At 37.0% G+C, this 25,629-nt stretch overlaps 3 protein-coding genes across 19 annotated transcripts; 2 read left to right on the top strand and 1 right to left on the bottom strand.

Moving 5' to 3' along the window:
- Positions 1 to 3,867: 3,867 nt before the first annotated feature.
- Positions 3,868 to 4,575, top strand: LOC110929371. Its single transcript, XM_022172525.2, has one exon. It carries the CDS (start codon positions 3,929 to 3,931, stop codon positions 4,454 to 4,456), a length of 528 nt encoding a protein of 175 aa, XP_022028217.1. The 5' UTR covers positions 3,868 to 3,928; the 3' UTR covers positions 4,457 to 4,575.
- A 516-nt stretch (positions 4,576 to 5,091) lies between these two features.
- On the top strand, positions 5,092 to 5,454 carry LOC110931801. The gene has a single exon (XM_022175177.1). It carries the CDS (start codon positions 5,092 to 5,094, stop codon positions 5,452 to 5,454), a length of 363 nt encoding a protein of 120 aa, XP_022030869.1.
- A 6,398-nt stretch (positions 5,455 to 11,852) lies between these two features.
- On the bottom strand, positions 11,853 to 18,641 carry LOC110929369 (mitochondrial uncoupling protein 3). Of its 17 annotated transcripts, XR_004889563.1 has the most exons (15): positions 18,219 to 18,640; positions 17,396 to 17,784; positions 17,215 to 17,300; positions 15,910 to 16,936; positions 15,796 to 15,828; positions 15,565 to 15,720; positions 15,385 to 15,471; positions 14,994 to 15,278; positions 14,859 to 14,924; positions 14,412 to 14,608; positions 14,243 to 14,326; positions 12,870 to 13,334; positions 12,582 to 12,619; positions 12,427 to 12,496; positions 11,853 to 12,329 (listed from the first exon to the last, which is right to left on the bottom strand). XR_004889563.1 is itself a non-coding variant. In XM_035988370.1 (4 exons), exons 1-3 carry the CDS (start codon positions 18,274 to 18,276, stop codon positions 17,229 to 17,231), a joined length of 519 nt encoding a protein of 172 aa, XP_035844263.1. In that variant the 5' UTR covers positions 18,277 to 18,624; the 3' UTR covers positions 16,530 to 16,936; positions 17,215 to 17,228. The 17 variants fall into 17 exon arrangements, 1 of the variants encoding a protein (XP_035844263.1); XR_004889571.1 differs by having other exon boundaries at positions 11,853 to 12,133; positions 12,238 to 12,329; positions 15,565 to 16,936; positions 18,219 to 18,641; XR_004889566.1 differs by having other exon boundaries at positions 14,412 to 14,496; positions 14,552 to 14,608; positions 15,565 to 16,936; positions 18,219 to 18,641.
- Positions 18,642 to 25,629: the final 6,988 nt, after the last annotated feature.

Raw genomic sequence — 25,629 nt, 5'->3', positions numbered from 1 at the left:
TGCACAAGTAACACATAAGGCACACACACGTATACTAACACTAGAATTCGCGTAATTCGAGTTTCGAGTTCGATGATGATTCGATTAGCTTAATTATTGATTGATTGACTTTATCGCATTGTTACTTCCTATTATTCACAGTCGCAAATCGTTTCGCGTCGATAAACATTCGATTACTTTGATTAACAACACTTACTCCACATAATACAACTAACAGGAATACCAACATAGAATGGACTAACTATAGTCAAAGAAGTCAATCTTGACTTTGACTTTGACATTCGGTAACACGGGGTGTTACAACAATATACTAATCAACATAAAACACAATAATGTTTGTCATCCCATAATGAGAGTCTTATCATTCTAAACACAACACAAAACCCACATATATGATGTTTTAGTAATCTTTATTATGTTATTTATGGATTTTTCTATGTTTTACGACTTTCTACACTATTTAGAAAATTTGGACTTTGTAGTCAACACCTAGCCTTGTTTTTATTTTTATTATTATAACATTCTTCAACTTTTATTTGTTTATAATTCATATTTATCATATCTTAATTATTTAATCTTTGAATATAACATCGATCAATTTCGAAGCAGGGGCGGACCTACCCTTTGGCCAGGGTGGGCGGCCGCATCCCTTGAAAAAAGATTAGTGTATATTTTAGGCAAAAAACCCGACCACACCCCTTGAAAATATGGTTGAACACATCATCCGCACCCAAACAAATAATTTCTAAGTCCCCAGTGTTTCGAAGAATTGAATATGTAACTTAATTATTTATCACAATACTTGTAGGGATTATTAGATTAGGATTCTAAAATTCCATCTTTACAAATTATTATCCTCAACCGAAGTTATTATATTTTATTAATCAATTGGTTTTCGATTAATTAGTTTGATTTATTCGATTAGATTGACAGGTTTTGGTTCGATTTGTTCAATTTTGGCTAATTGAGGTATAAATGCATGAAATGTATGTATAATAAATGAATTAGAAGTATAAATATATGAAATGGATGTGTAAAATATGAAATACATGAAGTAGAGGCGTAAAAGCTATAAATATATAGAGATGTGAATTGTTCGGTTCGGTTCAGTTAATTTTGATTAAACGTGAGTACAAAAAAAAACCTATAAGTGTTTTTTGGTTAATCTGTATTCAGTTAATTCAGGTTTTGGTTGACTTTGGTTGTTTCCTCTGTTTTCGATTTGGTTTTAATTAACGATTCAGTTATTGCTCACCCTTATATACTCAAATTAAAAAGAATAAAATGTTTGTTTTTATGGTGTAGTTTTTATTTTAAAAAAATCAACGTACGCAAAAGTTATGGTCGTTTAAAAAATGTGAGTGTATTTTATAATGGGGAGTAACTGTAACTACTGATTAATTATTCATAATTTAGTTAAAGATGAGGGAATGGAAATGTAATTAAGATAAAGAGATTATAGTGTAATTAGTGTTTAGGAAACGAATTTAGTCTAACTTTAAGGTTGTATCTTTTGCATTAAGTTAAATGAAATTTTTAACGTTTAGGTATTTTAAAATTTCATGTCCTCGTTAATTATAACATGCTATTGCGAAAGTATAGATAAATATGTCTCAAATAACTTGTTTCAATTAATATAAAACATTATATTTGAGAAACTTTGTAAGCTAAGTTATACTATATAGGGTAAGGAAGTAATCTTGATCATTCATTGAATAATCAATTACTAAGATTAAATGGGTTGAATTAAACAAAACAAGGAGGAGAGTGAGATTTTTAAGGGTATTATAGTCCATTCAAGACAATATGAAACAAGGATGACCTTAGAAAACAATAGGCCCCGCTTGTGGTACGCGCATATAATGTATATATGTGTGGGTGCCCGGGGGACAAAAATGAAAGTGCACATTTTTAATATTATTTTATTAATTTCGTGAAAATAACATTAAAAGAGGGGGATGGTTAATCACGCATCATGTGGTGGCGTTGATAGCTGAAAGACAAGGAGGTACATGCACTAATCGGCAATTGTCTCAATTGCTGGTGTTATGTGTCTTATGTCCAAGAGTTGATACAAAACTACTATCGAGTTGGAGGTCTCACTGGAAGCAGTCTCTCTGTCCCTATAGGGTAGAGCAGTGGCGTAAGTTAGTAGGTGCCCGAGGGTGCACCCGCCCCCTCCAATGTTTCGGTTAGAAGTGTATAATTTCCGATTTTTCGTTCGAAAATTTTAAAATTATATAGGATCGTCCCTCCAATTATTTTGCCTAAATATTTATATACAATATATAAATCAAAGTAAAGTTTGTTCCCACTTTAAATCTTAAAGGTCGTCGGATTGAATTGTAATTCTTCGTCCAGGTTTCATTTATCTCGTACCATTATTTATATTGGTCTTTTGTTTGTTAAACAATATTTAGTTTTTTTTATATGTAAGAACGGATCATTTGAATGAATGATTTTTTTTTTAGTTTTATTTGGAACTATTATTATTTGACCTGACACGAATTGAATCGCCTGCCCGACCCGAAACATAACGATAGGAAAAAATTTTTGGGTCTTATAACTTTACGCCCCTTCAAAACTTTTGGTCAAGCTTCGCCACTGGGGTAGAGGTAAGGTTATCTATGTCCTACCTTCCTCTGACCCTATCTTAGCTTTGCTATTGATCAGAGTTACCGAGTACGATGATGGACTTAGAAAATAAGAAGAAACTAGAATTGCGTCCCGCCGCAATGCGGCGGGGATTCTTTAGTTATAACTAAGTCGATCTAGGATCCGCACGTTATGTTAAACCTATCAAACAGGAAAAAATAGACGATGTAAAAACGTTCACCCACACACGCATGTTGCGTCGTGTTAACTCGCAAAATTTAGAACGAAACGTAAAAACGTTAAATCAAAGACGCACGTTGTGATGTGTTTAGTCACAAAATTTAGAACCAAGCATAAAGCGAAAAATTTGCGGAAAATGAAAACTATTAAGGGCCAAATTGAAAGTAAAAAAAGTTGTAAGGATAGATTGCAAAAGATAAAAAGTTTGGGGTTAAAAGTAAAAACAAATTGTTTTGGGTTAAAAGTAATTTATGAAATACTTTTGGTTGAAAAATAAAAAAAATCTTTTTTTTTGGAAAACCCCCAAAGCCAATGTTACAACAACCATATGCATAACCATTTTTTCTTTGACAACCCCTCAAAGCACACCCCGCGGGGCGTAAAATGGTGTCAAATAATACTAATGCCACACAACCGTCATCGACCACTAACACTGACTCGACCTAGGATCTGAGTGTTGCGACGAACCTGTCAAACATGAAAAAATAGTGGTAAAAACGTTGAACCATACATGCACGTTGCGCCGTGTTAACTTGCAAAATCTGAAACAAAACATAAAAAGGTTGAACCAGTCGTACGTTACGTCGTATTAACTCGAAAATTTTAGAACTATACGTAAAACGAAAATTTGCGAAAGATGAAAAGTATAAGTGACAAAAGTTGTGAAGTTAAATTGCAAATAATGAAAAGTTTTGGGTTAAAGTTAAAAAACAAATTATGCAGGGTTAAAATTGTAAAAGGTAAAAACCTTTGGGTTAATAGTAAAAAATCAAGTTTTTTTTTGAAAAAATCTCAAAGCATAATGTACAACTTGAATTGCACATTTTTGTTGCTAATTTATATTATAATATAATATAATATAATATAATATAATATAATATAATATAATATAATATAATATAATATAATATAATATAATATAATATAATATAATATAATATAATATAATATAATATATATAATTGAACTCCTAGTTTAAAGCAAATACAACCCTACTCTATTCCAACTTGCCAATCCAAACCCCTCATGAGTCACTATACCTCAATCCTCCACAGAACTTATAAACACGGTGGCCAATAACCAGCCTTACAAAATGCTCCTCCGCGGTACTCCACTCATCCACCACCCACCACCTCACCACCGTCACCACCCACCACTCCTCACCACCAACACCCTCAAACCACCACCACCCACCACCCGGATCTCCCCCACCAAACTTCTCCTCACCTCCACAGCAACAACAGTAGCAGCAATAATATTGTTCTCCACAACCACCATGCCATCAACAGCAGCCGCCGCAGAACTCAGAACACCGCCACCGGACGCCGCCGAGACTCTCTCAAACATTCCACAAATGTTGTCAGGAGATTGTGTTCAGGGGCAAGATGGGGATTGCAAGAAGGCTAGGATACAGAAGCCGAAATCAAGGAAAGCGGAATCGTGTACGATAAAGTGTGTGACCACTTGTATACGAGGTGGTGATGGGTCGCCTGGAGAAGGGCCGTTTAATGTTCGGAGACCGTTGGTTGTGTTCAAGCAGGGGTTTAGGAGTCGGCATTATTGTTTGGTGGAGTGTTCGGATATTTGTAATTTGATAAGAGATGGAGATGATGGGCCTTGAAAGTAATTGGTATGTGAATTGTGATTGTTTATATGGTTTTTTCAATTGGATAACTTGTTATAGTGATTTTTATGGTCAGTTCAACAATGTTTATAGAGATTTGTTGATTTTTATTATCAGTTTAACAGTTTATATATTTTTCGGTTTGGGGGGACATAACATTAGTTAGACAAGATATTAGTTAGTTAGTTAGTTACTGTTGTAATGTCTAGTGTAGATAGTTAGTTTAACTTGTGTTACAGTTTGTAAATGATGATCACAAAGTCACATAACATGTTTGTTTTCCTCTTCTTCAGTTCTTAGATTTAGGGTAGGTTAGATTGTTTTCAATAACAAATAGATGCAGAGTAATGTGAGTAGAAATAGATGTTAGCCAATAATATTCAGAGCATATTATTGGCATGTATTTTTGTAACCTCCTTGTATATTTAGTCTTCCCTAATTGTAGCTAGTCTAGTCTAGTCTTCCCTAATTGCAGCCACTAGTTTAGCTCTTCGATTTGTATTTAAGTGCTGTATCTCCTATTGTTTGAGGCAAGGAATATCAGTATTTCACATGGTATCACTCCTCACAGCCGGATCTCGATCCCGCTGCTCCCATCCTTGAACCTTCGGTATTCATCTCCTCCACATTCCATGGGCGATAAATCCTCTACTTCCACTAACCCAACACCCAACAGTCTCCATCCGGTGTATACAGTGACTAATATCCAACATAAAGTCCGTATGCTCGATGGAACGAAGGTCTCCTACCCTTCTTGGGTTAAACTGTTCATGCTTCACGCTACCGGGTATGAAGTGGTTCACCATATCGACGGCACGCCGGCCCCGGGTAAAGATGCTGCTGACTACCCCGCGTGGAAGAAGATCGATGCGGTCGTCTTACAATGGATCTACGGGACTTTATCGGATGAACTTCTGGTCCGAGTCCTTGAAGACACATCAACGGCGTATGAGGCATGGGAGTATTTCACAATAGAGACGCGTATGGTGTTTTAAAGCACCTCTAATAGGGTCGGTCAACCCAGGGGCGTAGCCAGATTAATTTTTCCTAGGGGTTCGGAAATTTTCCAAGGTTCGATTTAAAGGATTCTACGGGTTTGATGCCGAAATTTCTACAGGTGCGATGTCAAAATAAACCTATATAAAACACTAATTTTTTTTGGGTACGGGTTCAGCCCTTTGTGTCAACCCATGGACTCCGATGTGGAAGAGGGCAGCGAGAGGCTGGAAAACTTTGCTGGTTTTTAAGGACAAGGACCTCCCATTAACGCTTTTTGTGAGAGGGAGGGGGGGGGGGGGGGGGAAGGAAATCATTCCGTATATTGGGTTGGATTCGTGAGTTTTTCACTAGAAAAAGCCAACATTGAAGTTCGTGGTTCTTCGATGGGTATAGATGCTCTTACAACGATCAAAACCTAGGAATTTTGACTGGTAAATGGTACTAACTTGCAGTCTCGTAAGGAAGGTGGACGGTTAGTCTAAAGTTAGTTGGGTCGAGTGGCTTCAAAATCCACTTATGTAAAGTTAACGTTCTTCTTTTGCCCCCTTCAAGTTTCTTGCTATCTATAAATTGCTGAAACTAACCGAACCATTAAGCCGAAGTCTACCAGTTTGAGATTTATATGTCTTGATTCACGGCGGTTTGCCATTTCTCAAAATCGTAATTAACGATTCGGTCTTGAATCAAGGTCTGCCAGTGAGTGTTTCTGATTATGATACAAAATAAAAAAAAAATTGAGACTAGGCTTCCTTTGGGTTTTGTTAATTCAGTTGATTATAGCATTCTGGAGTCATGCTACACAATTCAAAAAGTGGGAGACTTGGGTCTTGGCTTTCTTTGCTATGTGGGCCTACATTAACACCATAGCCCATGAGTATCATTACATTACAGCCCACTGTAATCTCTACTTGTACACATTACAGCCCATTGATTTTCTTTTGGTCTTTTTGTCCAATCGTATAAATAGGGCTATAAACGAACATGAACAAGACCTTGTTCGTGTTCATTTGTTAAGGAACATGTGAGTTCACAAACTGTTCATGAATACGCTTAACGAACGAGATTTTATGTTTGTGTTTGTTTGTTAAGAAAATGAACGTGTTCGTATTTGTTTGTTAGATTTAGGCAACAAACACAACTAAACGTTCATGAACACAAATGAACACATACAAGCGTTCATGAACAGAATGTATGATATACTAATACTGGTTAAATATTTATTTGTCGGAATTTTGAAGTATTTAGATCAAATAAAAAAATAAAAACACGAATGAACTATCGAACACAAACGAACATAAACGAACACATTACCGAACGTTCACAAATATAAATGATTGAACGCGCCCTTTGTTCATGTCAATTCATTTAACTATATGAACGAAATTTCTTGCTCGTGTCCGTTCAATTATTAAACGAACGAACACAAACGAACTTCACACTGAACGATTCACTAACAGTTCGCTTAACGTTTGTTAGTTTGCAGTCCTACGTATTAAGTATAAACTACTGCCAATCCCAACCCAAAAGTCTAACTTTGGGCTACTCTGGACATGTTAGTTAAGGTCACGACTTTCTTTGGGTTGACTTATATTCGGGTCAGACCGGGTTTATTTAAAAATAAGAAGATCCGGAGAAAAAAAATAAAAAACCGGTTGCAAATCCTCAATTTCCATCCAAATTCAGATTGGCATCTCTACTTGTGCCCCATTTTTTATTTGGGATAAACTTGCCAAGATACTCGAATTCCACAATTCAAAAGAGAGTTGTGACGCAGCTTGTTGCCCGTTTACCTGCCATTTCTTTATAAAAAAGAATAAAAAAAATTGAGATTTGAATTTGGGATAGTTTTCTACTTATGTTACGCTTTGATATAAAGGAACTCATCAAATTTCTGAAAGTTCTGCTTATGTGTAAAAATGAATGGAATGATGAAAATTGTATCATTTGTAAAAATTTTCGATGGAACGTGTTTACAAAAATGGTGTTTTGACTGTGACATAGATTTGTAGTTTTTCTTAATGGACTTGTTCTCACCCGAACTTATTTTGATCACAACCCGGTTTTACCATAATAAAGTTGATCCTTTTTAAAATGCTTGTTTTAACATGTTACCCTACTGGAATTGACCCGCCTGTTTTGCCTAGGGATGGCAATGGGTTGGGTTGGGTTGGGTTTGGGCTGAGTATTAGTAATTTCAAACCTGTACCAGGTTGTAAAACTATGGCCTATACCCGGCCCAATACCCGAGTATGTGTTGGGTAATTGCCCCTTTCTAATTTTTATATAATTTTATATTCTTAATAACTAAATTTTCTTAAAAATAATTAATTGCATACATATTATTAGCACTATAAAAGTGTCAAAATCGTCCCTAAATTAACGATACATTTTAACTCGTTAGTGATTTGGATGTAAATTGCTACAAAATCAAAGCGTCAAGTGTCCAGATACAACACTCACACACAAGCAAATCAGCCCAAACCTTAGGAAACGATTTTGTCATTTTTCTCAATGTAAATAATGTGATCAAGTTATATGTCTGAAAAGAAAAAACGTTTATTTTTCAATAAAGCTATTTGAATGAAGCCTTACTAAGCAAGGGTTAGGAAAAAGGCAAATAAAAAAAAGTTTTTTGGGATATGTTTCTGGTATATGGATTGGGTAAACATGTATATTGCCTTGGTTAATTTGGTCGGGTATCACCTAATGCCATATCCGTAAAATATTTATTTCTCGATCCCATACCCGATTCCATACCCTTCAGGTTTGGGTGTACCCAACCAATGTTTATATGGGTTGAGGTACTCTTGGAAACTTGGTCACGATTAGGTTAAAAACTGGAGCTACACAAAAAATTCGTTTGGGAATCGGGACCGGTTTGTAATCATAAACTAGAACTGGTTAGGAACCGACCCAATCATCGCGATTTTAGTCCCTTAGCATGTGATTGTCATCTACAACACCTGTCTTTTAGGTTACGGTGACACTTTTCACTTACTAACCTAAAAATCGTAATATAACACGTCATGCCTTGCGATGGCTTCGAAACTTAAAGTAATTCGAATTTGTACCATCAAATATTTGAACTAACTTGTTCTGAACAAAACTTACATCAAAACGTAGACCAACTGAAAACATACATAAAAATAAGCACGTATACGTATATTTGATCTGACTGGTTACCGCAAAAGATTATGTCCAAACGTAAACCAACTTCGATTTATGCCGAAACGTGTACTTAAAGAAAAAACACGTAAGAAAATATTATTTTTAAGTTAAAGAATGGTGCCGCACGTTGCGGCGGCGCTGAAAGATAAAGTAACGCGAACTTATACCGCCTAGTGAATATGTATTATATTTGACCCAACTCGTTTTTGAATAAAATTTATGATAAAACGTAGACCAGTTGAAAACATACATAAAAATAAGCATGGAAACGTATTGACAAAAGATAGATCAACCGAAAACATATAATTTAGTTACTTTTTATAAATTTATAAATAGGGGAAGTTTCAAATGAAAACCACTAGTTATCACGAAAACTAACTAAAAAAGCCTAAAAAACACTCCAATTTTTTTACATATCAATTTTCGCTATTCAAATTATATATAAAAAAAAAATTTTTTCAAAAAAAAAAAAATTGTAGTGCACATGTGTACTAGTACGTATCTACAATTTTTTAAAAAATTTTTTTTATATAAAAAAATTCGCGATTTTAATAAAAAAATTGAAAAAAATTTTTGTGTGTTTTTTAGGCTTTTTAGTTAGTTTTCGAGTTTTCGCGATAAAAATGGTTTTCATTTGAACCATCCCCTTTATAAAAAATAATTATAATTAATTAAATATCTATGTAATATATTATGGAAAAATTATATAAATAGTAGGCTCGTTTAGGCTCACGAGCTGGCTCGAACTTGATAAACAAAGCTCCGGCTCAGGCTCATTTACTAAACATGCTTGTTTTCAGGCTTAGACTTAGGCTCTGGCTGAAGCTTGTTTAAGCTCGGTTCGTTTGATCATTTTTTCGAGCTTACGAGTAGCTCGGCTCGTTTGCACCCCTAGTTGTAATCCACCAACTAACTTCGTTAATTATCTTTATTATTTATATTGATATATATCAATACAGGAGAGTGAAAACGACTATGTCTGAATTAAATCTATTAACATTGATATATATTAATACGGGAGAGTGACAACGACTATGTGTGAATTAAATCTATTAATAAAAGTGTAATGTGTACATTAATTATATTTCTCAATTAAATCTATTAATAATAAATGTATAATGTTTACATTAATTATATTTCTCTATTGATTTTCAAATGTATAATGTTTACATTAATAATTATATTTCTCTATTGATTTTCAATACACAATATATTAATTAGAAGTTATATTGGAATTTTGGAGATTGTTAGATTAACTATGTATCTTTATTTACCAGCGAATATTATACAAGTCCGGTCACTGGGGTAAATTTAGGTGCTGTTTGTTTTTTCTTCTTGAAAACCTCTTCTGCTGCAGGCCACATCTGCAGGAGAAGAGGTGGACCAAATGTCTTCAGTCTGTAAGGAGAAGAGGGTTTGTTTTTTCTTTTATATAAAACCTCTTCTTCTTCTAGGTTTTAACACACACCACACAGACAATCTGCACCTCCACTCTCTCTCTACTCTCTCTCTACAATCTGCACCACCGCCATCATCACCACCGCCACCACTTCACCACCGCCATCATCACAACCACCGTCACCACCTCCACCGCCATCATCACAACCACCGAGCCTGCAACGAATCGAACAAAACGACCGTCACCACCTCCGCCTTCACACCTGGCCGGAGTCGCTGAACATGAGGTCGACCGGACTCGCTGAACTTTGATCGATTTGGGGTGTTCGTTTCCGATCGATTTAGGGTTTTCGATTTTAGGGTTTTCGTTTTGGGGGTTTTGATGTGGGGGTTTTGTTTGTGATGTTGATGATGATGTCGGAGGTGGTGGCGGAGTGGAGGTGGAGCAGAGGTGATGGCGGAGTGGAGGCTGGAGCAGCGGAGGTGGTGATGATGATGATGATGGCGGAGCAGTGGTGGTGGTGGCGGAGCAGCGGAGGTGGTGGCGGAGTGGAGGTGGTGGTGGCGGAGCAGGGGTGGTGATGATGATGATGATGGTGGCGGAGCAGTGGTGGTGGTGGCGGAGCAAGGGCGGAGCATGGGTGGAGGTGGAGGTGGTGCCAAGAAGAGGTAAAGCTCTTCTTGGAGAAGCTTTGGTTTTATCACTTCCTCATGAAGAGGCTGGGGAGAGACAGGAAGCACTTCTCAAAAAAAAAAAAAAAACAAACACTCTTTTGAGGCTAAACATCTTCCCGCGTCTGCACGGTGCAGACAGAAGAGGCAGGAAGCTCTTTTTGAAAAAAAACAAACACCACCTTATAGACGAAAGGCCACCCACACCCTACGAAAACAGACAAGGTTGGTGACCTGACCTGCTCACCATTCTAGATTAAACCCATCACCCTAAGGCCAACTATGGTAAAACTCCTGATCCATTTTAAACAAATTGCACCAAGGGAGACTTGAACCCATAACCTCTATATTAAAAGGTCATGAGGTGGCTCCTTCCGGAGAGAAATAGTTGATCAAGAAGTCATTGGCAGATTAACTATGTATCTGCATCATTATTTTGTCAAAATGTAAGAAATTATTAAAATTATAATTATGACTGAGTTTTAGTTTAAGTCAAGTTAGTTCTCAAACCCTTCTGTCTCTTAAAGACTTAAATTTTGAATCACGCTAAACATAAGTTGTATATTTTTTCTATAGACTATGTTTCTCTCGAGGTTTGAACTCTTGACCTTTAAGGAAGCTACAGTTTACCTTTCAAAAAAAAAAAAAAAAAAGGAAGCTACAGTTTAACTTCAATGCGAATTGAAATCCAATCTTCCTTTGAACTTAATAACTTAAGTTTTTTGAATCTTAATTTTTTTTTTTATGATTGAATCCTAATTAATTGCTTTATTTAATAACTTAAGTTTTTGGAATCTTAATTTTTTTTTTATGATTGAATCCTAATTAATTGCTTTATTTTATATTTTAAAGAAGTATATCGCTATATAAACTGCGGTCCAACGCAACTATTTGTCCATGTTTCGTATGTATAAATGTTGACCACGTATTTGTGTGACAATTAAGAACATTGGATGAAATATCAAACGTAGCCCTCTTAAATTTCCTTTAAATATATACTAGTTTAAGAACCCGCGAGGTTCGCGGGTGGACTAAAACACAAATGAATAAGTTTAATTTATTGAAGTAATCGTTTGAATTAAATAACCGTTGAAGTAATAATAAATTAGTGAACTACAATGAGACAAATAATGTAATATCTCGAGATACATGATGATACGCGGGATTCAACCAAAACCATATTATTTACTTTGAACTGTAATATTCTGTACAAACGCATACATTGGACGAAACAAACAGAAAATTATTCAAATTCCTCTAAACTTGATTTTATACAGTTTCACACTTTAGGCGACTTCCAATCCGCTTGACCCCGCTCCACTCATCCGACCAGTTTACCTGAATGTTTTCCTTGAAGTGAGGGTATACGGAATAAACGGGAGCATTATTATCACCTTCAAAAGTGTATTCCTTTGTACCAGTTGCTACATCCCAAACCTATAGTCACAAGACAATATTCTCGCCAGAATAATTGTTGTGGTTGATGTATTAGTGCATGCCGGCGATGAACGCACGCTTGCGGAGGAGAATAAAAAGCCTACCCTTTAGAACTACCAAATTCAAAATCTTTAAGAATAGACATGCTTGAAATCTCTTCGCATTGCCCAAAGTGCTCCTCAAGCGTTCTCCTAATCTGTGCAAACAAAAAAAAGATAATGAATAATAATATTGAAATATATATTTAACTAAGAGACATGTGGGATGTGGTCATCTGGATATGTAAGACATACAAAGTCAAAGCCATCATCAGTATCAACCCCCTTTATAAATTCTTAAGATTATCCACTCTTTTGCGAAGACCTATCATTCCGACATTATAATACACGATCGTCAATTCACATCGATATTTTTCAGATGTTCAAACATAATGAGATAGAACCATTACTCTATGTATCACCCTCCATATCCAGAAAATTATTGTTTCTACAAATTGAAATTAAAGCAATAAGGATTTAAAAACATCACCAAACAATTCATGTAATCAACTCATAAGCATGCTATGAAAATATACAAATAGAACTGAATTATTAAAATACAAAAAGAAAAGGCATGTTAAGATCTTCCTACACCTAAATCACCTCATGCCTTTTATACATCTACTGAAACACATTTGTTTTAAAACAAACTAAACCTAGCCCCAGAAACATAATATGCCGTTTAAGAAATCGAATACCTCTGTTTCCTTGACGATGAACTCGAAAACTTAGATTGCGAACTACCAGACGTCCCGGTCTCTCCGTGCCGCAGACCCATCCCCACCACCCAAAACCTATCCAAAAACCTCCGTGAACTCGATGGCAGCAACCGCATGCTACCACCACTCGACACCTCCTTCACATCCCCATCCGTAAACCTCATCCGTGAAGGTGTTCTTAGCTACTTAGAACGCAGCGGCATTTTAATCTCCCAGTCTTGTTCCAGCGCCCGGTTGCCACGTGCTGCCTCTTTGATCACAGCAGTGGCTCGAACCTGCACGTGAAACAGGATTTGCACCACCATTCGCAGCAGAAGCCGATCGTTCTGTGCAGCGTGTATGGACACGTCTGCTGACAACTTTTTCACATCAATTAACTCACAAACTTTCTTCCTTTCGACTTCAGTTAACGTCGGGTTACAACGATATAACACATCAATAATCCTACAAAAATATTTGTTAACCTTCACACGTCATTACTTGCCGCCGTATAAATATATTCGGTGACCTATTTTGAGATTTTTTTTCCTTGAAAGGACTTGCTTTATCCATTACAGTCAAAACTGCCCCAAACTAATTTTGCTCAGCACCCATTAAGACCACCAGCCCATATGACTCACCCATCTTGTAGGGTTAGTTTTCACTTTATTCATTGTCAAAAAATTTATCCCAAAGATGAATTATGTATTTTTATAACTTTTTTATTTTTGTACTTTGATTTTAGTTTTAAAACTAATAAGGTTACACACCGGTTGAATAGATTTGAATCGGTGCACAACACGACTACTTCATCTGTTCATCATATTGTTTGAATTTTATATGGTCAGAATGGGGACATGTGATTAATTGAACCAACAGCAACCCATATGTGCACTTGGTATTATTTTGAAAACAAATTCAAGTGTAATAGTATGCATAATCGGTAGAAGTACCTATCTAGTTACAAATGATACAACACAACACTCGTGTTATTATTAAGAATCTATTAGTTCCCACAACAAAAAGCTTAGTTATCTACTTGAAGCTTTTGCCATGTACACACCATTTATCGAGGTCCTTGATAGTGTGCAACTACATACCCATCTGTTTCATTATACACTTGTTCTTTTTCATATCATACTTCTAAACAATTCTTTTGTAAATTCGCAGTCCAGATTCCCATTATCACATCATCCAGCTTAAAGGCTTATCATATATATATATATATATATATGTATATATATATTCTGTTAAAGCACACCCGTGCACAGGACCCGTTTAACAGCTTAGTAGGATGTATGCTTTATAATTATACTTTCTCTGACTTTCGACCCGTTTGACTTGTTAAACAAATGGACAGATAAGAAAATAACCTGTTCCCTAGAAACGACTCGAACAGGTCCAAGGTTCACTGAGACATATTTCCCACCTGATGACACTCTCCGCTTCACATGGCCCTGTGGTCGGTCAATCATAACGAATCAAGTTATGTAAAAGATAATCGGGCTGCACGTACATTGGAATTATTTGGAATGCGCGTACCTGTGGGACCGGATGCTGAATAACTGACTCCACAGCAACCCAATTTCGAATTTTCCAGTTGCAAGATAAATCACAATCCAAATGTCTAAACTCGTTATCAATTGCAAGAAAAAAATGGTAAACATATACAGTTTACATACCAGTCCCTTCATGCTTTGTTGATCATGTGCAGCCGCATCCAAACCTTTTCTTGCTATCTGCATAAATTTGATTTGTTACTAACAATAAAATAATATAAAGTATTGCATTTCTATAGATGTATGTACATTTGTTTTAGTAATAAATTGTTCTACTAAAAAAAAACGGTTAAGATGGTTCAGTTGGGTAGATAGAATAAATTGTTCTAAAAAAACGGCATGTAAGATATTCGAAAGGAGATATACAATATATTGAAGTTTTAAGTGTGTGTGTGTGAAATTCTGGCTAAAACCAAAACTTAATATGTACCTTTGAAATTAGTGAAGTGAGATATGCTCCCTTGTCATACTCTTCTTCTGCTCCCGATAACATAAACTGTAGAGAAAGATATAATAGCATAATTAATACTTACTTGTGTATAACATACAGATATCTTAATATAACCTGATCAAGAACTAATATGGCTGTAGATTCAGGTAGTTCCGCAAGATTAGCTAGGGATTCAACTTGGGGGGGGGGGGATAGTGCACGGTCCTCCCAACCGCCGGAGTGATCTCACTCCGGGAGCCGCTACCCGACCAAGCTAGCTCCGCGGTGACTTCCCCTTGCCGAGTTCTTACCCTGGGCGACATATGCCACTCCCAAGACTCGAACCCGGTACCTCTGGGAAGAGGTGGGTGTCGGTGGCCAACTGGGCTACCCCAGTTGGTTTAGGGATTCAACTTCGATCTGCAAAAGAACAAATACAAATATTATAAAGCCAAATGTCAACTCCCCCAAGCATATTTTCCAACAAAAAGACAAAACAGAAAACTAAATCAGGGGATAACATTACATCATATCGAGTAGCAATACCGAGTCGTAAAACTCCAAGTAACCGATCTCTAACAGCCACTGGTAGCAGCTTCATGGGGATCAGCAACTATAGGATCCGAAATATAAGCAGAAAAGAATATCAAAGTGTAAGTACCAAATATATTATTCTTTTGAAAAAGGACATCAATATCTAACAAACCTTTTGAACAGTGTCGTCACGGTAGCCATTGAAAGAACTCATGACTGACTCATAATTTTGAGGCTTGTAGTTATTTAAAATCTCACGCGACTGAGTGATTTGCGAATCTTCATAAACCCTTTTCCGTTTCTTGTCCATGGGCCTTGCAACTTCAACCTATTATCATATCTCATATTTGTTTGTTATTCTTATGTAAATAACTTATTAAATACCAACAGTTGCTTACAGTACCTGTAGAGGATTTAGTGCGACTGTTTCAAAACCCTAGAATACGAACTTATATGGACCATAAGAAAATTAACATACATTACAATGTAATCATCAACGGATTATAGATTAGCATACCTGATGTTGCTTGATTCCTTCAGATTCAGAGGTAGGATTATAGCCTAAGATCCCGCGAGTTTCGCGGGTGGCTTAACACAAATATATAATATATACTGGTATTGAAGCTCATGTATATCTCATAACATAAATGGCTGTAACAAACGATCAAATATGACTTATTGATGAAACAAAACCTTGAAAACAAAAAAATCTAACTTAAAATTATAAAATGTAAAAACCCGCTATTAGAATGGCAACTGTTAATAATAAAAGGATGTTTTGACATATTGTGCACCGCACATATGCAAAGAGACGATCTAAAACTGTAATTAGAAAATTTAATTGTGCATCAATGAGATCACTTAATTATAAATTAGATAAGAGAAATTTGTATAGAAATAGATCATTCATGTTGGTATGGGTTTGAAGATATGGAGTTGAGACCAATAAAATCCCCAGGTATCTCCAAACCCACTTAAAAGGTTTAAGGGTTGGGTTTAGATGTCCATATCCATTCCCATTCCATCTCGTTATCAAATTTATATCATAGTGGTTCTTAATTGCAATCCAACCAGTTTATTGCTCTTGTTCTCTACAATATTTGATACCATATCCTTGCAAATATAACAAACAATTTGTATTAGATATTGTCATGAGACATTATATTCAAATTATTTGAGTGCATTACATATTGTTAAGTTTGGGATCACCTATTCTATCAACAACAATCACCTGTGACTGTGAGATTTTTGCAAACCAACACCTCTATTTTTCAAAGTGATTATTGCAAGTCAGAAAAACAATAAAATAATAATATAAATGGATACAATTTACCATGTATCTCACGAATACGGCTAACGCTTGCTTTTGTCTTTCCCTTATCCCTTAGCAACTAATACTCGGATTAAATGGGGGCTTAGGAGCGCCTCGTCACCCACGTGTCTTGATCATCACTTTGTAAGCCACAGTCAAGCTCCCACAAATGACACTTCACCCTAGTGTTCCATAACCGTCTAGGCCAGTTCAGTTTGCTCCACATCAGTTTCTAAAAAAGGCATCTTTCTAAATACAGAACTAATAAGAAAAATTCTAAATAACTAAAGATGTGAAACAAATTTAAAAGCTAGTAATGCATAAAGGAGTTAAGGAGTAATGCAAAAAGCATTTGTGGGTCAATCTAACCCGGTACTAAAAAAACCGTTTTAACCTGAACTCGATTTGACCGACGACCCTTTAGCCAACCCACCCAACCTTGGGCAAATAAGTCATTTGCCATTTTGACCCGTTCTCAACCAAGATTAATAAAGAACATAAACTTAGTACCTAGAAAATCATGATCACTCATAAAATTTGGTAGCTTGAAAGCATTGGGAAAACCTCAAGAACAACCATCCATAGCATACATCATGCTGCAAAAGCCCATACAGAAAAACATAATTCAGAAAAATTAGGGCTTTAATATATACTGACTAAAAGTCAAAATTAGGGTTTTAAGATCAATTACCTGAGCAATAACGCCAGAAATCCCTCCAATGAGGGCCTTGCTCGGTAGAGAAAGAGAATGATTATCATGAGAAATGAAAGCATGACGCAATTGCTCGTAACCAACGGTTCGAATGGGTGTGTAGAAAAGGTGTCTAAGAAGGGCAGGTGACAGGCCCTTGTAGAGTCCTGTTACGCCTTGTTTGCGAAGGATGTCAGTGGCGACCTGAAATGCGGAGACTGGGTGAGCGGCTGCATGCAATTGAAGCCTGGTTTTGGTGATGTCGATGGGGAAAGTGGTGGTCTCTGCCACCATTGCTGATAGTGATGCTAGAGCGATCTTGTTCATGGCCCTGGATCGCGCCTGGGCTTGTTCTTGAGCCATGGGTCTGATCAATCGCCTACGCGTATCTGTTTTAAATTCAGATGCAAAGTGTTTTAGAGGAAATTAGAAAAATCATAGAGAAAAATTAATTATTATGATTTTGTAAACCGACCGACAAGTCTGTTTAGTCGATTTGAGATCCAAACATGTAACACCTCAACCCGGAAGGGCTGAAATGCATCTATCACAGATATCAAACCAATACACAATCCATGATAAAATAAATATAATTAAAAACAATAGTCTATCGTTTCAAAACACTATCACAAATATCAAACCAAAATACAATCTATGATAAAGGCAACAATCCATTGTTCAAAAACATAAGTGATAACAGAACTGAATCACCGATACTGAACAAATCTGTTGAAATCTGATTCTGAACTATATATATAAATATTCATCAGTATAATTACACCAATACTAATTGTATTATATAGCGAAAAAAACGGGATCTTACCACAGTCGTCGGCCGACACTGAAACCCTAGATAGCCACCAGAGCAAACATCTAAACATATTTATTATAGTCGTCTTCGTCTTCCTTTAGAATTCAGCAGCTAACTATTGTGAAGTTTCAAGCTGAAGAGATGAAACAATAATTCAAGAAGAAGGAGAAACCCTTACCTAAGAAGATGAAACGACGATCAAGTATGGGCCTGGATGAGATTTAGGGTTTTGGATGCGAGACAGATGAAAGAAACTGGGAAAAAAGGAATGTAGAAAAAGAAGCAGCAGCAGCGGCGTGAAGAGGAGAGGAAGAATGGCTGTGAAGATTATTAGGGTTTAGAATGTGAGAAGTAAAAAGAACGGAGTCATTGTGTGGTTTTGGCGCTCATATTGTTTCAAGAAGAAAGGATTGGATGCCAGGTGGCAATAAGTGGTTTAAGAACATGCCAAGTGGCCAAAATTGTTTTGTTTTAATATAAGTAATAGATTTCATATCATTAGTCAAGATTGCAAGAATTTTTAGAGGGTGTTGACATGGGTAATAGAAGTCATTTTACGATATGAAAAAGAAAATTAATCAATTACGTACATCACAGGGAAACGTGTGAAATAATGTTTGGCTGTGACTTCATTGTTTTGTTATAAAGTTTAGATATGATCGTTATATGGTTCTCAATTATTTGTAGATCTTTTACCTTCATTGACACTTGATTATGTTTTTTGAGATTAAGTTATTCTACAAATGCTCCTAAAAATAAGTAGTGTAAGAAAACATTATAGAGTGACAAGTATTCAAGAATCTAAAACTTAAACCCACTAACACCACCACCAAAAACTTAAACACCCACCCCCACCCCATCCCATCACCACCCAAAAACCACCACACCCCCACCCCCTCCCCCCCCACCCCCCAAAAAAAAAAAAAAAAAAAACTAACCCCCGCCCCTCTTGACAATTTTTTTTTTTTTTTTTATGGGTCGGGGGGGGGGGTTGGGTAGTGGTGGGTGTTTAGGTTTTTTTTTTTTTTGGTATAGTGGGTTTATTTTTAGGGGCCTTTATACACTTATTGTTTTTAGGAGCCATTGTATTTTATGTTTTCTGTTAGTAGGAGTAGGGGGGGGGGTTTGGGTAGTGGTGGGTGTAGGTTTTTTCTTTCTTTCTTTCTTTTTTTTTTTTTGGTTTGGTATAGTGGGTTTACTAGGTTAGAACCCCGTGTAATACACGGGTTGAATAAATATAATTTTATATACTAAATAATAAAAAAATATATCTTTAAAAACCTCATTTATTACACGGGTTGAATACATGTACTTTTATATAACAAATAATAAAACAATATATCTTTTAAAACCTCGTTTATTACATGGGTTGAATAAATGTAATTTTATATATTAAATAATAAGAAAGTTATATTTTTAAGAACCCCGTGTATTGTACAGGTTAAGTAAATTTAATTTTATATATTAAATGATGAAAAAGTTATTTTTTTAAGAATCTCATGTATTGTATGGGTTGAACACATGTAATTTTATATATCGATCAATAAAAAGTTATATCTTGGTGTATCTTTATAAACCATGTGTATTATACGGATTGAACAAATCTAATTTTATATATCACATAATAAAAAAAGTTATATTTATAAAAACCCGTTGTATTACACAAGTTGCATAAATGCAATTTTGTATAGTAAATAATAAAAATATTATATCTTTAAAAAACCTCTTTTATTACAATGGTTGAATGAATCTAATAAAAAATTATATCTTTAAAAAACAAACGAATATACTCGATATGTGATGGATGGGGTGATTGCAGATTTATGGTGATGGTTCTTATAAATGTCACGTAAACATAGTGAATACCGTATTTGAGTTGAGAGTTGAACACGAAAATAAAAGTATAGAACCAATGAACATTGATTAATATTTTTGTTTACACTTTATAAACATTATTGAAAAATAAGTTCTACCCTTAACAACTTTACTTTAATAAAATAAATAAATCATTTACATTATATTAATTTATATTTAGTGTACCTTTTTTTTTAATTTGAAGATAAATAATTTTGAAATCTAATGAATATTTTAAAATATTATATTATCTCCTATACGAATTGTTTAAATTTATATTAAATTTAATTTTATAATTATCTTTTAATTAATATTAATTATCTATAATTAAGTAGGAGAGAAAAATTCGATTACTCAAATGAATGACATGTGTCCCCCATTAGTTTCTTTTATTATAGAAGTATAGATTTTTAGAACCCTTTGGAGTTTCTTATTTTTTTTTGGTATATATATTTTTTTTTTGGTTTGGTATAGTGGGTTTATTTTTAGAACTCTTTGTACATTTTTTTTTTTTGGTATAGTGGGTTTATTTATAGAGTGACAAGTATCCAAGAACCTAAAACTTAAACCTATTAACACCACCACCCAAAACCTAAACCCCCACCCCATCCCATCACCACCCAAAAACCACCACAACACCCCTCCCCCCCCCCCCAAAAAAAAAAAAAAAAAAAAGAAAACCTCTACGTCACCAAAAAACCCCCCAAAAAAACTAACCCCCTCCCCTCTCGGCAAAAAAAAAAAAAAATTGTTTGATGGGTCTGGGGGGTTGGGTAGTGGTGGGTGTTTAGGGTTTTTTTTTTTTTTTTTTTTTTTTTTTTTTTTTTTTTGGGTATAGTGAGTTTATTTTTAGGAGCCTTTGTACACTTCTTGTTTTTAGGAGCCTTTGTATTTCATGTTCTCTGTTTTTTTTTTGTTGAAAGGTGAACTTCATAAACAACAAAAACGGGTTATCTCTAAGCTAGAGATAACCACAAAACCAATACATCAAGTTATATCAAAGTTACACCAATCTTTCCAACCTATTCTACCCTTCTTCGATCGACTGTTAAACCAAAGGAAACTTAAGGATTTAACATCCGCCACGATCCTGGTGATACTGGAATTAGCCTGGGCGAACACTACCTCGTTCCTAGTGGACCAAATCTTCCAACATGTTATCACACAAATACCGAACACCAAATTCTTCTTCCTGTTAGAAACATTCAGATGGTTCACGATCTGCAAGACATCTTTCACCGAGAAGGGGAACAACGGAGGAATTTTGAGCCACGAAGCAATACCACTCCAAACGCCATTAGCCAAGCAACAAGCCGTAAATATATGCTCCGTAATTTCCATTACGTCACCACAAAATTTACACTCGCCTTCTCCGACATTTATATTTCTGCGAATAAGAGCGGACGCCGTCGGGAGCCTATCCAGATTTGCCCTCCACATGAAAACGTTACATTTAGAAGGTATCCACTTGCACCACCTGTAAATGAATCTGTCCCCATCCAACTCTGGCTTGCTAAGCCATTCACGAGCCTCTTTAACTGTGTATAGAATGTTGGATCCAGCATTCCATTTCCATGCATCTTCCCTATCAGTTAAACAAACAGTGGACACCAACCTATGACAATCAATAAGCTCCAACACTTCAACACTAGTAGCCGGATATCTTTTCCAATCCCATTGGAGACTCCCTTGCGCTAAACCAGTTCCAACTCGATCAGCCACTTTACACCACTTGTTGCTTTCAAGCCGAAAGAGATTAGGATATAAATCCTTCAAGGTAACGTCATTAATCCAAGCATCAACCCAAAACCGGATATCTAAATCATTACCAATAACGCCCCAGATCATGTTAACAAACGACACCCCTTGCACTTTAGTAGCATAACCCACCTTCACTAGATTACTCCAAGGCCCTGTAGCTTGTTTATTCCAAGGATAAATATCCCATCTCCGGTTAGAAACATGTAAGGCTAAAATGACACACTTCCAAAGGACCCCCTCGTCCGTCTTGAATCTCCACAACCATTTTAAAAGCATAGCATGATTACAATCTGCCAACTAACTAAGACCCAAACCACCATCTTTTTTCTGTTTAGCAACCGTGTCCCATGCCACCCAATGAATTTTAACAACCTCATCATTCCCTCCCCATAGAAATCTTTTAATTAAACCTTCAAGTTTATTAATCACCGCTACCAGGGCTTTAAAAAGCGAAAAATAATAGGATGTGTCACACCCCAACCAATGGCGGAAACATCGGGATGAGACGAAGTGTGAAGATTGCTCGAGACATCATAATGCTAATAATTGTGACAAGTATTTAAATAATCATTTCATTTCATTTCTAAAGAATCAAGTACAAGGTTTTGAAACAAAGTATAACAACATGAATAATAAAATGATACAATACGAATACAATTCTTTCTAAGTGGGTATCTAAGCATCCTACTAGATTCCATGCATCGTCAACATCCACCTGTAACATGTTAAAATAAAGTTCAATGCAAAAGCAAAGGCGAGTATACAAGTTTGATACGTACATAGCAAAAGATAAGTTTGAACAATTCCTCATAGCAAGCATGTGATTCAAGATAAACATTTAAACATGGCAAGTGTCTAACATATCAAACCAAGAAAACGCAATATGCTCATGACATAACCGATGATAAAGGGCGGGTCGTTAATCCTATAGCGCTACATATGTCACGGTTTGGCTCGTACGAAGTTAATGATAAGTTCAACACATAAGAATCACCCAAGTTTAAAGTATCAAGCCATCACGTATACAAGCATGTTATAGGAATGTTCATGTGTTTAAGCAAAATGTTCATGTGTAAGTTTGTTGATAGATAAAACATGTTACACCCCAAAAGTGATAAAAGTAAAAGGGGAATACGAGTATACTCACAAAGTTTGCATATGTTTTCCGATTATCCAATGTGACAAAGTTGCCGAGGTTGGAAGGTTGAATGCGTAAGGGTTTAAGTTCAAGCATGTTTAGAGTCGAGATTTGGAATGAAAGTGACATGAAAATATTATATCAAAATATTCATCTTCACACATAACACTTGTATGACACTTGGTAACCTCATGGGTTATAATGATTTTATGAGTTGAACACTGATGAAACAATGGTTAACCGGGCAGGGTTAACTCACTGGTCTCGTCAAGAAGGGTTAATCCCTTCCTCTCGAGGATCGCTGGCTGGATCACCGGTGGTCGATCTCCTGCACAAGGAAACAAGCCGTGACTCGTAACAAGGAGGATGGGGTGGGGGGTGCTCCTTGTTACCACTCTCCGGCGTGAGAATCAGTAGTTTGCTTGGGAAGCAAAGTAAGATTGTAGTAGTAGTGAGAGAGTTGTGAGAAGATACCTCAAACCTGGTTTGGGGTTGGTATTTATAGCCGAGGAGTGGAGGAGGATGATGATGGATGGACTGACGACGTGCTGCCCCTTTTCAGGTGTGTCAGGCTCGTCGGTTATGGAGGTTACGCCACGTCAGTCCATTGTTACGTAGCTCTGACAGGTAACTGTCATTGGTGCCACTTGCACTGTGGTGTCAGTACCACTTGCTTGAGTACATAGGATGCGGTGCAAGCCGCATCGCTACGTGCGGTAACATCTGAAGTTACCGCGTCTCCTACTTGTGATCAAGGAATACGCGAGATGCGGTGCTAGCCGCATCGTCGTCTTGCCTGCATCCCTTGTCGTGACGAAAATGTCCGTATGGTGCGGTGTCAGCCGTACCGCTACGTTCATCTTCTTCTATGCCCAAGGTAAGGCTTTCCTGTATTGATAGAAGTGTTCACTGGACGCGGTGCGATGCCGCATCGCTGTGAATACTTCCGTTTTCGTACACCAGATGTGATGCTATGTCGCATCATTCTACCATTCTCCTGTTCCATGTAAGTCCTCCTTTGTTATTAGATAGATTGGATTCAACCCTTGTGTCGCCGCGTTCCCGCATGGGCACAAGTGGGTTGTTAGCTAGTGGGGGTTTTGATAAGGGTAATGGTCACTCGCGGTCGATGCTGACGCGAGATCTGGGACCATACCCCTTCAAGTCCCCCCAGTCTAGTGTTGCTGCCACATACAAGGTGTATGTGGGAGGAGTACTGGACTATGGTGTTTGGAAGGTAGTTTGGAGTCTGGAGAAGATCCTAGACCATGTGTGGTCTTTTCTGTATGTAAATGAAGCTGGAGGTCCGGAAGGGTCATCTGACGCCTCTTCCGTGTCGGTGGAGGAATCTCGTCTGATGCGAGATTCTCAGCCGATTTATGTCACCAGGTGGTCTGCCACCTGTTGTTGTGCCGAAGGTCTCTTGGAGACCTTGTTAGTAATGCTGCACAAACTTCGAACCAACCTCTGAGATGGTGGTTCGAAGGTATGTGGAGGTTTCCCATCCTTTAAAGGTGGGCTTTTCTTCATACCAATTGTTGAATTGGTGCATGAAGAAGAAAAGAAACTTTTGGACCAATCTTTGAGACTGGGATCAAAAGTTGCTGATGCTTGCAAGTGCTTTGCTCGAGCTCTATGTTCAGCATCGAGTTATGAGACGACGATCCCTTTTTTGTGGGGTGTTCGTGTTTATCGTCATAGCTCTCTAGTAACCGCACGTTCTTTGCGGTTACCTCGTTGCGTCATTGTTGGCCATGTTTGGTCGAACAATGTATATTCATACTATGGGTAAATAAACATGGTCATAGGTAAGGGAATGCCCACCATTGTTTATTCTATGCGGCCCATAGTCGGGTTAACAAAGTCATAAGCAGACTTGTTACCGCTGTTCGGACGCTTGTTGTTCGACGAGAGTTTATTTAGAGCGCTGTTCTGCGTTCGTTTTGGAGCCACTTACCTTCCCGCTCCAATACCGAGTTTGCCATGCAGTAGCATTGTTCGGTGATGTGGAGTGAGCTTGGCTCTTCCGTAGCAACCACTCTGCGGAAGCTATGGTTATGTCCGTAGCTCCTCGTGAGTGTCTGTGGTTTTGTATTACCACATTTGTTCGAAGCGGGTGTGGGTCGGATGTAGCTCTTGAAGGTTCAGGAGACAGGGTTGCTGATGTGCGTTCGCGTGCATACCCTTCCTTCCTTTTGTTAAAGAAGGTGTTCATGTACCCTCTGCGGTTATGAACCGGGCAGGAGGGATTTGAAGCTTGAAGAGAATGAAGGCAATCCGGTTCTCTTGTCTCTGAGATGCGGTTCAGTCCAACGGCCAACGCTGGTTCTGAGCATCTGACACACCTGAACGGGCTCGTGTGTGTCATGTCCGCATATTCCACGTGTGCTCGTGGGTCGTGCGGATAGGTATTATACCCCCTTATAGTGTAGAGATATATGTTTTTACCTATTTTTAGGGGTATGTTAAAAAACGACATGCGGTATGGGTTATGGTGCGGTATACCAGAGAAACCGCATGCCGCTTATAATTGGATAATGTAGTCGCTTTTTGTTGCATACGTGGCTGGACGCACGTGTGAGTTGGTGGAAGTTGGTGAGATCTTCCTGGCATGTGCTGAAATGAAAGGACGTTTGCACTGCCCGAGGCATTAAATGCACTGTAGCGAAG

Source organism: Helianthus annuus, chromosome 3 (assembly GCF_002127325.2).
Source record: "Helianthus annuus cultivar XRQ/B chromosome 3, HanXRQr2.0-SUNRISE, whole genome shotgun sequence".
Taxonomy (NCBI): Eukaryota; Viridiplantae; Streptophyta; class Magnoliopsida; order Asterales; family Asteraceae; genus Helianthus; species Helianthus annuus.
This window is presented reverse-complemented; position numbering and strand designations above follow the sequence as displayed.